The sequence below is a fragment of the Molossus molossus genome, unplaced genomic scaffold, assembly GCF_014108415.1.
Source record: "Molossus molossus isolate mMolMol1 unplaced genomic scaffold, mMolMol1.p scaffold_m16_p_12, whole genome shotgun sequence".
NCBI lineage: Eukaryota > Metazoa > Chordata > Mammalia > Chiroptera > Molossidae > Molossus > Molossus molossus.
Genome location: NW_023425347.1, coordinates 31869920 through 31882953, shown reverse-complemented (window position 1 = coordinate 31882953; position 13034 = coordinate 31869920). Strand labels below are relative to the sequence as shown.

At 42.6% G+C, this 13034-nt stretch overlaps 1 protein-coding gene across 1 annotated transcript in view; it reads right to left on the bottom strand.

Moving 5' to 3' along the window:
• TGFBR3 (transforming growth factor beta receptor 3) overlaps nucleotides 1-13034 on the bottom strand; it is a 201661-nt gene that overhangs the window by 29201 nt on the left and 159426 nt on the right. The window contains exons 8-12 of the mRNA XM_036257051.1: nucleotides 8365-8554; nucleotides 6055-6380; nucleotides 5509-5661; nucleotides 2867-3007; nucleotides 2535-2693 (exon numbers count right to left, since the gene is read on the bottom strand). Coding sequence (XP_036112944.1) covers nucleotides 2535-2693; nucleotides 2867-3007; nucleotides 5509-5661; nucleotides 6055-6380; nucleotides 8365-8554 — 969 coding nt within the window. The remainder of the gene's footprint in view (nucleotides 1-2534; nucleotides 2694-2866; nucleotides 3008-5508; nucleotides 5662-6054; nucleotides 6381-8364; nucleotides 8555-13034) is intronic.

Sequence of the window (13034 nt, the reverse complement as noted above, 5' to 3'; positions counted from 1 at the left end):
GAGTAGTGGAAGGGCCATAGGCTTTGGAGTGAGACCAACCCCAGGAAATCGTGTGCTCTGCTGCTCATCAACATGAACTCTGACCCTCAGTTTCCTCCCCTTCTGACTGAGGGGTAGACACAGTTATCGTGAGGACTTGGAAAATCAAAATCACATGCAAGCAACACAGCTCCCAGCTACTCAATAAATATCAACTATTATTAGTGGTATTACTCAAGATTTAAAGGGGGGGATTATAAACAGTGTTTTAAATTCTCCAAGACAAATAAAACAAACAAACAAAAAGCTGCTATTATGTGACCAAATGTCAATCAAAGAGGACCAAAGTCCAGGTGGCAAAACGGATCATGTCTTGGAAAAAAGAAGGGACTATGGTCTAGAATGAATAGAGGATTCTGGGAGGGGATATAATAAGGATGGCCAGGAGAAGAAACCTGGAAACAGTTCTTTAGGCCAAGCCAATGATTTAGTGAGTTTTATTTACCCTAAGCAAACAATTTAAAAAAAATGTTAAGAAAAATTTTTTAAAATTTTCTTATTAGCAATAAAATCCAAACTGGGAAACAGAAAATATCCATAGCTGCTATCTTATTTAGAAAATTATTTACAGATTCTCATATTTTAGGTGGTTTAAAACAACCTCAAGATAAAACAGCTTATAACATTTTCCCCCTTCCCAAATCTCTCGATGTACTTGATATTTAAAATGGTAGCAGAGCCTGGCTGGTTTTGCTCAGTGGTTAGAGCCTCAGCCTGTGGACCAGAGAGACCCGGGTTCCCTTCCCACTCAGGGCACACTCCTTGGTTGCAGTTTGTCCCCGGCTCCATGGCCCCGGATGGGGTCGTGTGGGTGGCAACCAGTTCACATCAATGTTTCTCTCTCTCTCTTCCTCCCTCTCTCCCTGAAGATAAATGCAAAAAAATGTCCTCAGGTGAGGATTAAAAAAAAATGGTAGCAGCAAGATTTGGCTCATTTCTTTTTTATCACTTGACAATGTCTTTGATGGAATTTAATTATGAAAAACATAGATGATATATGAAAAGATATAAATGGAAAAATATGAATAAAAACAAACCCATATTTCAAGCAGGCCTACACTGGGGGAAAAGGGAGAAAAACCAAAACACCCAGGGTTGGATACGCAAGGAAGATTGGCCACTGATTATTATAAAGCAGCTAAGCCATAAATTAACAAAGCCAGGCACACATTTGGAAAAGAATAAACTTCAGTTAAGCAGAGCCTCTAAAATCTACGGCGCGACAGGGAGTCACTGACCCACTGCACATGTGGACTGCACAGCCAGCAAAGCAAGAAGAAACAGTGATCTTGGATTAGAAGAGATCTATGATTAGGAACAGCATGTAGAAAGCAGTATATTTTCCCCAGTGGAGAGAGAAGGTGTACCCAAAGAAAGACAAGAGGGAGTTAATAAAGAGGAGAAATTCAGGAAAATGTCTAGAGCCAGCAGGCTTGGTCCCAGAATCAGTACAAATGTGAGAGCTATTTGTCTTTCTAAAATAGAAAGTATGAACACTGAGGTTGCTTTAATATATAGACGCATCCCATTTGACTGGTTAAGCTTCTTACTCCTCCCACTTGAGCACCAGCTTGCAGCCTGGCCCCAAAACCAGCCCAGCAGATGGTGACTCCCCTGTAAGACCAGCGGACATGCTGGGGCCATAAGGAAGGAATCTTCTCTAGAATCCGACCTGTGAACCTGGATATCTGCACTGTTAAGGGGTTACATTTTCTCCCCTTTCAAATGGCACTTGAGAATAAATGATAGTAGCATCTAGTGGATAACAGTGTGGGCTCTGGAGTGAGTCCTGACTCTAAACTCTAGTAGGTACTGTGTGACCTTTAACAAGTTTTTGCCTCAATTTCCCCATTCATAAAATGGGGATATTAAGTCCTGTCACATAGGATTGCTTTGAAGAGTCAATTACTATACACTGAGTTTGGCACAAAATAAATCTGCAATAAATGTTAGCTGTTGTTATTTCATTATTACCACTGCTACCTAATAGTTTTGTAGTCATTCCCGACTTGTGCTGTGCATGATTATTACCACTATATATAAGAAATAGTTTTAATAAACGTACAGATACATTTACATAATGATTTAGACAAAAGAACAATTTTCACAAGATTTCACTAACTTGTGTACAATTTAAAAGATAATACATGAGGTGGTTTGAAATATTTCATGGTTAACTCTGACACTGCAAACTACTAAACTACTGTCCCAAAAATGCTAAGCAAAAACAGCCTTCATTAGAATTCACACTGATGATGTTTTTAAAACATCTGCCTATGAAACACTCTCCATTTAGGATTATGTAACAAATCCTGAAATTTTCTTTGGTGAGAAATCAAGCTGGAAGCATTTTCTGAGCCAAGCCCTCACCCAGAGCTGGTCAAGGGCAGTGAGGAAGAGCAGGAAGGTGTGCTCTGGGGTGTCTTAGCTCACACGCCAGGAGCTACTACAGCTTAGCACTAGCCTGAAGGCCAAGGCTAATGCTGAAATCTCACCTCCACATAAATGTGTCCATTCTCTGGCACGGAGAAGACCCCCTGGGAGGGCATCAGAAAGAGGTCAGTGTTGTATAGCTCCATGTTGAAGGTGACGTTTCTGTTGGGCGGGTCCTGGAATCTACTGGGATTCCCCACCTGCCGAAGGCTGCAGTTAAACTGGGGAAAGAACAAGACATAGATAAATCACAGTCACATGAAGGATGAAGGCCCTGTAACTTTATGAGCTTTGGACTTTAACGTCCAAAAATGTGCCCCCAAGAGTACCTAATTATAGCTAGCCAAAACAGACAACATTCTCCACATACTACCTACTGCAAATAAACACGTACCACCAAAATTTCAGGTCGGCTAAAGTGGGAAGTATCTCCTTCATCCATATCTCCTGGAAATCCATTATCACCTGATTCCAAATCTTCATAACCATCTGGCCAACCACTACTGTCCCCAGGGATTGGAACCTGTATCACAATCTAGAAGGCAAAGAAAGCACAGAGAACGTCATAAGAACACCAGATCACATGCATGTGGTCTTTACACACACACACACACACACACACACACACACACACACACCCCTCCAAGTTTGCTTTGGATTTCTTCTTCAAAGAGATGAAAAAAATAAAGAGAAACTCAATTCATGTTCAAATTAAGACTTGAACTAAAATATGCATCTTCATTTGTGAAAAAATACAAATAATTTCAAACAGTGAGAAAACACTAGACACTGAACTAGGGTCCAATGGAGCTGTCAGTAGGTGTGCCTATATAATGGGGAGGGGAACTTCTCCTGGGAGGCTTCTCTTCATATTAAAAATTCTAAGACCAACTAAGAGCTGGTTAATACAGGGAGTTTTTGTTATCTGTATCCATTGAGATCTGTAAAATGTTTGGTATGAGTTGGCAGCAAAGGACTCGATGTTTACTATTGCGCCATTCTCTGCTCATCTTTTCTCTTGAACTCCTCCATCTTTCCCCCCTTTCTTCCTAAATATCTTTCTCTGTGGTGTACAGATGCCTGAAAGGACATCACGTTTTATTCCATGGCACTGGTTGAAATGATAATTCCTAAGTTAGTTTGGATAAGATGAAAAAATTTACCTAAGGACCATGACTCCGTAAATAAAATCTTAATTTCTTTGCATATGTAGGATAGTTGTGCTCTTTTTTTGTTTGGCGTTTTTGCTTTACATGCTTAGATTCTGAATATGTTGCAAAACAAAAATATATAGTAAGTCTGACAATTGCTACAATTATAACTGAAACAAATAGCTAAAATATTCACTAAAGAGAGTAGAATGGGAAGAGAATATAGGAAAACCAAATCTCTATTCTTTACCAGGTCCTCAAAAGAAAAGTATTGAAGCAAGTACCTAGGATACTGCTTACCCTAGTATCATCTCATCATCACAACTACCACCATAATGTGTATATTTAAGAAGAAAGGGTTTTCAAGGGCTTACAATACACCTTTCTCTTCTGAGGTAAATGACCTTTTTTCTTTGTTTTTACTTGACAGACAGACTGTCATAGCCTCTTACTGGTGTTAATTTAGACATGTTTAAAATTCCAAAATCAAGTACAGTATATCAATAATGTGACATTCATTATATTTGGAAAAACTGGATAATTGCAACAAAAATTATCGTTGGAGTTGACAGGAGGGTGTTCATCATAGAGGTCAAAGGTTCATAAATTATTCCAATAACAAAGGGAGATTAGCTGGGCCAGCCTGGTGTTGAGGAAAGATGAGTGGACGAGAGGTCAGGAAGCTGGAGTCAGTCCTGGCTCTGCCGTTAACTAGGTCCTCAAATCTAAGAAAGTCTTTTAACTCCCTGGAGTTCAATTTCCTCACCTGTGAAATGAGGAAATTGAATTATATCATCTTAGGGTTCTTTCCAGCTCAAACACTCTAAGGTTGTCTAAGGAACAATAAACATGGGCTCACAGGAGAGTCAGTCCCCACATTAGCCAGTGTGATTGGAGTACCTGATTGCCAGTCTTTTCTCTGGATGGGTCAAGAGTAGCTATCTACCGGCAGTGGAGTGAAGGAGAATGAGCCATCTCGCCCTCCCAGTCCCAGGCCAAAGCTGGAATAGGCACCGAGTGCGTGCACACACACACATGCACACACACATGCACACACCCGCGGCAAAGCTAGACAGAGGGATTTTTGAGCCTTATTTATCACCAAAAGTACAATGTGAACTGCAAAATCAACACTATAAACTTCTTTTGAGGTATCATGTGTCAAATTCTTTAATATTTACTGCCGAGGGTCATCTCTGAAAGAACAGGTTTAATCCGAAAGGATTCAGATGAACCGACAAGAGTGATTTCACAAAGTGTAGGTTAGCTGTTGCAATTGATTATCACTGGGGGATCCATGAAATCTCCTTCGGGGTAATTTAAAAGTAGGAGATTTTCTTTGATATAGGGTCTTTCTGAGAGGTGAAGACACACAATAATAATTTGATTGTTCTTTCTGGATTTCTGTCTTTGGCTCTTTGGTTCATGAGGGAGGGAGAACTACTCCTCCCACTTCTGGGCAGGACTCAAATGAGGCCAGAGAGACCAGGAGTCCGGTTGGCTCAGCTGTGTAGATGTGCTCACTCATAGCCCAAGGGCTTGGATTTTATCCTCGTAAGAATCAGGCCATTTGATTCTGCAGTTTAGCCAAAGAGACAGGTCATAATTGCCTTGCCAGTGAACCCTTTTGCACCAGGAGATGGAAGAGATGACCACAAATGCTCCAACCAACAAAACAGGGCCTCCCAACTCTCACAGATTCACCAATAAAGCAAAATACAAAAAAAGTGCAGGGTCAAAGTACATCTCATTCTATTGAGGATGGACACTCTGTCTGGGCCTGGGGTATATGCCCCTCATTTTCATAGAAATGTGAAGACTCGTTGCAAGGTAACACCTTGCAAGGCTCTGCAAAGGGCCAGGCTTCATTGTGGAGAACACTCACAGAGTTGTAGTAAACCACCCCGTGTGTGGCTGACCGCCGGTGCCGAGTACCACAGCCATTCAGAGGAGACTCCAAAATGAAGTGGGTGCCATTCATCTTGGCCTTGCAGTTAGGATCCAACAGGGTGAGCTCCATCCCCGAGTAGCTGCTGGCCTGAAACAACCACCGAAGACGTAAAGAGGGGCCCACAGGCAGCTCTGCAGCACCCAGTTAACAGTTCGCCTGGTCCTTCAAGTCACGGCTGCTGGAGGCCTGCCTCCCGCTCCCCCCTTACCTACCACCTCTCAAACAGGATTGTGTTTGTTGGCCTTGGAAATCCAACAGCAAAATATTGACATACAGGGATCTGGAACCCCCCTTACTGAGAACAACAGAAACCCGGTGAGAATCACAGCCGAGGGGAAGTGAGCCTATCCAACTGAGAAAACAGTGTCAAGTCTCTGGAGTCCAAAAGTAAAAGAGTTAGAGAGCAATAGCTAACACATACGGGGGCAAGCTGGGGAGGACAGTGGCCTTCTCTTCTCTCCTTTAAGGAGCTGCACTGACCTGAAAAGAATCCTTTTCCACAGCCACGGTCATCTTTTCATTGTCACATTTGACTGACAAGGCAACATCCATGCTTCCTTGCACCTCCTCAGGCTCTCTGGGACCAGGAAACAGTCGTAGGCTGGGGATGACAGGGTCCTTTGGCTGGGGGAGCCCATCTTCTGCCCCTTCCTTCTGTCCTTTCCTGGGGATATCCAGGAAAGAAAAGGGGAAACCTCCATTCCGGCCTCCCGCTGGCCGGGTGGGTGGGTCGCCCAGGGTGCCAGGGTCCAGTAGGATCCGTAGCTCAGGAGGGATGGTATGGACTTCCTCATCTCTCATCTCCTCTGCAGGTGAAGAAAGCAAAACATCATCAGGGTCTGATGCCAGGCCACAATCATCATCGTCAGGTGAGAACAGAAGAATGGGCACAGATGAGCATGTGTAAGGTTATTCTTTACAAATAATGTAGGAAAGAGATGAGGACCTGGAAGCCTGAATTCTAGCTCTGATGTTCCTTCTAACTGACACAGTGGCTTTGGGCCGGAGGCTTACTTCTCTGTGCCTTGGTTCCCCCCATTTTAAAGTGAAGAGATTTAGTGATTACTGGGATCAAGTGGTTCTCACAATTGGCTGCACGTTAAAATCACTCTGGAAATGTTTTTTAAAAAGCTCTATGCTCAGGCTGCACCCAAGACCAGTTACAAGTCAGACCCTCTGGAGTGGCACCTAATGGTTAATGTGTTTTAAAGCTCCCCACATGATTCCAGTGCATGGCCAAGGTTGAGAGCCATGTGGTTAGAGAATTTCTAAAGCTATAACAATCTACGATTTGAATAAGTTATGTGGGAGAATATTAGTCTATTCATATGCCATTGAAATAATTCCCTTCAGTCTAGAGATTCTTTTTTTTCTATCCTCACTCAAGGACATTTTTCCATTTTTTTGTTCAGCTAGAGTGGGAGGGAGAGAAAGGAAGAGAGAGAAACATCGACGTGAAAGGGACCTATCGAGTGGCTGCCACCTGCACGACCCAACCAGGGCCAGGGACAAACTGCAACTGAGGTATGTGCCCTCAGTGGGAACTGAACCCGGGTCTCTCGGGACCACAGACCAACGCTCTAACCCCTGAGCCAAACCCACCGGGGCCAGTTTAGAGATTCTTTAGAAGAATTTCTCTAAAGACTCTGAGACTCCTCTTAGACTGCTCAATTCTAATAGGTATCTGGGCACTGTGACCTTTTAGAACATAGACTGGAAAGAGAAAAGAAAAAGCTGCTTAATTTTGTTTTTTTTTTTTCTAAAAAAGCTGCTCAGCTACTTATTCCTTCAAAAGGAGAGACGTATTCCCATTCAATCAATTCTCAGTGCTATTTCATATTGTCAACAATGCAGAGGGGAAGAAACAAAAACACCCTTCCCCCCAGTATTCTCTGCCACCAAAGCCAATTGATGTATGCTTGAGATCAATCCATCTCGGTGAGTGTGGGAGTGAAGATGATCAACGGATATTAACTCTCGTCCAATTCAATCTTGGGTACAAAATAAGTCAGAGCTTTGAAGGGCTTTTACATTTTTACTTTGACAAAAACCTTCACAACAACCCTGTGAGGTAGGTCCTGTTGTTCCCCCACATTACTGAGGTGGAACAATCTGAGGCTCAGAGGTTGAGCAACTTCCCCCCTCAAACAGTGAATAAATGGCAGAGCCAGGACTTGACCCTGCCCTCCTGAGCTTCGTTCCATTGGCACTGCACTCCGCAGTGGCACACTGGGTGAGGAACAGGTCCAGGGGTCAGAAAACTTGGTATTTGAGTCCCTCTAGCTATAAGACTCTGGAAAACCTCAAGAATTTGTTAAGCCTCTGCTTTGTGCTCCATCGAACTGGGGTGATGATGCCTGCATTCCCGCTGGGTGAGAATGAGAAAGCACACGTGAGTCCTCATGACTATTTTCACACAAGGTACAGCCTGACCTAACACCTCTCTCCTGCAGGCTCAGCCCCAATGTCTCAGCTCTGAGTGATTATTAGGCATCTCTGAGAAAGGAAGCTAGGCTAATTTATCCTTGATGAAATCACAGTGAAGGTGAACTTTAACAAAGTTCTCCAACATGTAATTAACTCTGTTACTAAAAAAAAAAAAATCTGCATTAAAGATAGTTCCCGCAAAATAATCTACAATTCTAGATAACTTTAAGCTTCATAATAAAATGCTGTAAAAAAATCATTAAAGTTTACAATAGAAAAACCGAACCATGAAATGTGAGATCCTCATTGGAAAGCTTCATTTGAGGGATATTTTTAATACAGTTAGAAAAAAATCAGACTTACCATTGTTTTCGAGCCGAAGATGAAATCTATTAGCCACAGGAGCCACTGTGTATGATGTCACTGGGATATAGCCATTGTCCGAAGCCCACCTGACCAGATTCTCTTGTGTTGAAGGAATGTCATCTCTCACTGATTTGGTCATTAGCATGGATCTTTCACTCTCTTTCCCAAAGCCAATACTGTTAGGAGCCTAAAGATATTAGCAGAATTTCACTTAGGAGTGTAAACAGTGATTTAAATAATTAAATATCTGAAACAAATAGATTCTATATTTATATACAGAATTTATTTACACTTTTTTTAAAAATTTTTAATCCTCACCCAAGGACATTTTTCCATTTTTATTCAGACAGAGCGGGAGGGAGAGAGAGGAAATGAGAGAGGGAGAAACATCGGCGTGAAAGGGACACATCGAGTAGCTGCCACCCGCACAACCCAACCAGGGCCGGGGACAAACTGCAACCGAGATACATGCCCTTAGCGGGAACCGAACCCGGGTCTCTCTGGACCGCAGGCCGACGCTCTAACCGCAGAGCCAAATCGGCCAGGGCTTTATTTATTCTTTTAATCCCTATTTTCCTTGAACTAAGAACACTGATGTGAAATAAAAATATTTTTTAAACCTCACCCAAGGATATGTTTATTGATTTTAGAGAAACATTGATCAGTTGCCTTCTGCATGCATCCCGAACTGGAATTGAACCCACAACCTTTGTGGTGTATAAAATGATGCTCCAACCAACCAAGCCACCTGGCCAGGGCTGATGTGGAAACCTTTAACAACAGGTCAAGAGAAATCTATCCATGCTGTTTGATCATAGCTATCATTTTGGTTGCTGATGCTGATAAAATAATCCAATTAGTCAGTGGACCCCAATAAATTTAATAAAATAAAGTTTCAAAATATAATCCAATGACAGCTAAGTAGCTACATACTAAGTATATCTAGTATGTGACTGAAGAGTTAATGTTTAAACTATTTTTTTTTTTTTACTCCTCACCGGAGGACATTTTTTCCATTTTTTGTTCAGGTAGAGTGGGAGGGAGAGAGAAGAACAGAGAGAGAGAGAGAAACATCGATGTGAAAGGGACACATCGAGTGGCTGCCACCCGCACAACCGACCAGGGCCGGGGACAAACTGCAACCGAGGTACGCGCCCTTAGCGGGAACCGAACCCGGGTCTCTCAGGACCACAGGCCGACGCTCTAACCGCTGAGCCAAACCGACCAGGGCAATGTTTAAACTATTAAGACACACATACCAAATATGTATGTAAACCAAACTTTCCCTTATTTTTATTTAAAATTATGTATAAAGTATACAGATGTGCATGTTATATTATAGAAAAAAAAAGTCTGTTTCTACTTCCTGTACCCTAGAATTAAATGAAAGAAGGCACAACCTAGTTACTTCAGTAGTAACTAGGAGACTATCTCATCTTTGCAAACTATTAAATTCATATGGTGGAACAACCAATGTTTATATTTCATTTACAATTTATGATCTATTTAGCAATCTTGTAATTGTATTCATCTGCCAATTCTATTAACTAAATAGGCTTAGATTTTGTGTTCTAAATATTCGTTAATTTAGATTACTATGCCTGTAAATCAATGTTTTATCCAGCAATACAAATCAGCTTTCATTTGGTAATCAGTTACAAAATTAAAACGGAATGATAGAAATCTTTCTGAGAAAGGACCTACAAGGACTCTGAGTAGCCAGGACATGGGAGGTAATTTTCCACATCACCTTCTGCCCACTGCAGCAGTGATCTTGTCAGATGACGGGGGAGCTGCCTGTGGCAGAGAGAACCCCAAAGGGAGGGCACCAGGTTTCCAACAACTGCCCCCAGGCCGGCAAGCCTTCCAGCATGCAGATCTGGGCATTTCCATGCTGTGTAACAATCACTTTACTTTCCACGCCCAATTATTTTCTCCTGCATACGCGCAGCATTTTCCCCTAAATTCCCCATTTGTTTCCCATTCTGTTTGCCCCTAACATGACTAAATATTAATCCTTTCCCACTGTAAAACCACAGAGGACTCACTGGCTCTGCGTTTTCTTGGCTTGTTCGGTTGTGGGAGACTGGCGGAGGACACTTTTCAACTCAAAGCTTACAGGAGCTCACCCAGTGTGTTTTTCTATTACCCAAGATGCTTGTCTGAGAAAAAACTGCCACACTGGCCCCTCACAGTCCTGCGTGCAAAGGAACCAGACAGTTTCAACCACGTTCTGTAGCCATTTGTAAAAATAAAACTCAGCTTCATAGGTTTGGGATATTCTAGCTCTTATTCCAATTCCAAGAAAACTCCTCAGGGGGAAGAAAGGGTTAAAAACAGAACGAAAACTAAAATGAGGTAAAGAAGGATCCAATATGTTCTTAGAACCTTTTCTTCATTTAGTCCACGGCGGTTTCTTAAGCACAGCTCCTTCCCAGCCTTTCAAGCGGCGTGTCGTTTGGATTAGCCGGAGTTGTCACGCGGCCTGAACATGACTGCTTGGCCTCATCTGCCCTAGTCTTTTATGTTGTTGGACAGCTGAGAAATACTGTATTTCCAGCATACTATCATCATAACTGCCACCTGTCCTTTCTGTACCAATATGGAGTGATTTGTTTACACCTTTCCACATGATATCTGGGAGCTGTCAGTACAGCTCACATTGATTACGCCTTGGGATTTACAAAGCTACAAATCTATCTACACGTTTGTAAAGCAGCGAGGCTTGGGGCAATGGCGGGCAAGCTGGCTGGCAGCGATGAGTGAATTTCTCACCCTGTATCTCTGGGAGTCGCAGGTCTTTCCAAGGCCTCGTGTAGCTACTCCAAATGGGGGTGTTCAAGGGGGTCTCCAAATACCACTGCCATCTTTCCCATCCACATCTTCATGGAGGATGCTAAGCTAGGTAAACTCTCAGTGCCTTTGCCTCCTCCCCCACCACACAACACACATTTGTATCAGAATAGTTGGTCTAGGAAAGGGTCCTGCGGGAATGGCTGGGCAGAGTGTAGCGCACATTCCCCTGGAAGTTAAAAAAATATCTAACAACAAACTAGCTATTGCCAACCTTAAAGTCCTGAGGCCATGACATATTACAATAAATTTCTAACACATTTCCTCCATCTATTCTTTTATGTTTTGGAGGTTCTTCCAAAATGTGATTATGCATTTTGAAAGAAAAAGGCAGAGCTTGGCATGCAATGTGGACACTTCTGGTATGCCTATCCTTGCCCACATCTCTTTGGACCATTGTGTCATTTGGAGGGTTCATTCTGCTTACACCCAACCCTTCTCTCTCTCTCTCTCTCTCTCTCTCTCTCACACACACACACACACACACACACACCCTCCATGTATAATGAGGCTCTTTAAATTACCTCATCAAGTTCCTTACAAATCCTTTTGTTTTCACTTTGTTTAGGGAAATCAAACAATTTCATTGTTTTCACTTTGTTTAGAGAAGTTAATCGCTCCTATAGACAAACTTTTCTTTTTTTTTTTTTATCCTCACCCGAGGACATTTTTCCATTTTTTGTTCAGATAGAGCGGGAGGGAGAGAGAGGAAGAGAGAGAGAGAGAAACATCGACGTGAAGGGACACATCGAGTGGCTGCCACCCGCACGACCAACCAGGGCCGGGGACAAACTGCAACCGAGGTACATGCCCTTAGCGGGAACCGAACCCGGGTCTCTCTGTACCGCAGGCCGACGCTCCAACTGCTGAGCCAAACCGGCCAGGGCTAGACAAACTTTTCAAGAGTTGCTTCTAGAAGAAAGATGAACTTCCTTTTAATGGCACACGTGCTATGCTAGGAGCTTTACATATGTTATCTTACTTAATTCTCCTCTAAAGTACAAGGAGTTAGGCATTACTATCCCTTTGTTAGAGAAGGGGAACCTGAGGCTCACAGAAGTTAAGAAACACTAGCTGAGAACTCACCACATGCAGTCTGTGTGCCAAGTGCTGTAGATGAAATACCCAGGAGGCACTTGACAAATACTTGTTAAATGAACATCATCACACCCATTTCACAGGTAAGGAAACAGACTCAGAGTTCAATTAGATTACCCAGTCTCCTGGGAGTGATGACAATTGGAGATGGGATCTGAATTCACTCCACCATACTGTCTTTACAGGGAATACTAGAAACAAGGTCACTATAAGCCATCTCCTGCTTTCTAAGCACAAATGTATGCTTTTTTATTAGTAGAATTGGAGATGGGATCTGAATTCACTCCACCATACTGTCTTTACAGGGAATACTAGAAACAAGGTCACTATAAGCCATCTCCTGCTTTCTAAGCACAAATGTATGCCTTTTTATTAGTAGGTAACTTTCACAGCACAGAATTCACATTTGAGACAGGGAGTTAGGAAATCACAAAGCATGAAACTGACTGGGGGAATAAAAAAGAACATCGTGAAACATTACCTAATTGTTTAGTAATGCTGTCATGCATTGTCCAAAATTGGCCTGGAACAGGAGTACAGCCAAGGAGAGAAACATAAACAGATCTTACACTGGGATGAACAATCTCATTTCTAGCCTTTCTGATTCGGACGAAGAGTGGAGGTTTTCAGAGCGAACACCAGGACTGCCATGGACCAGGACACACTCAGGAAGGGTCGGGGCTGAGAGAACATTTACCAAGAACTCCAGCAGGGAA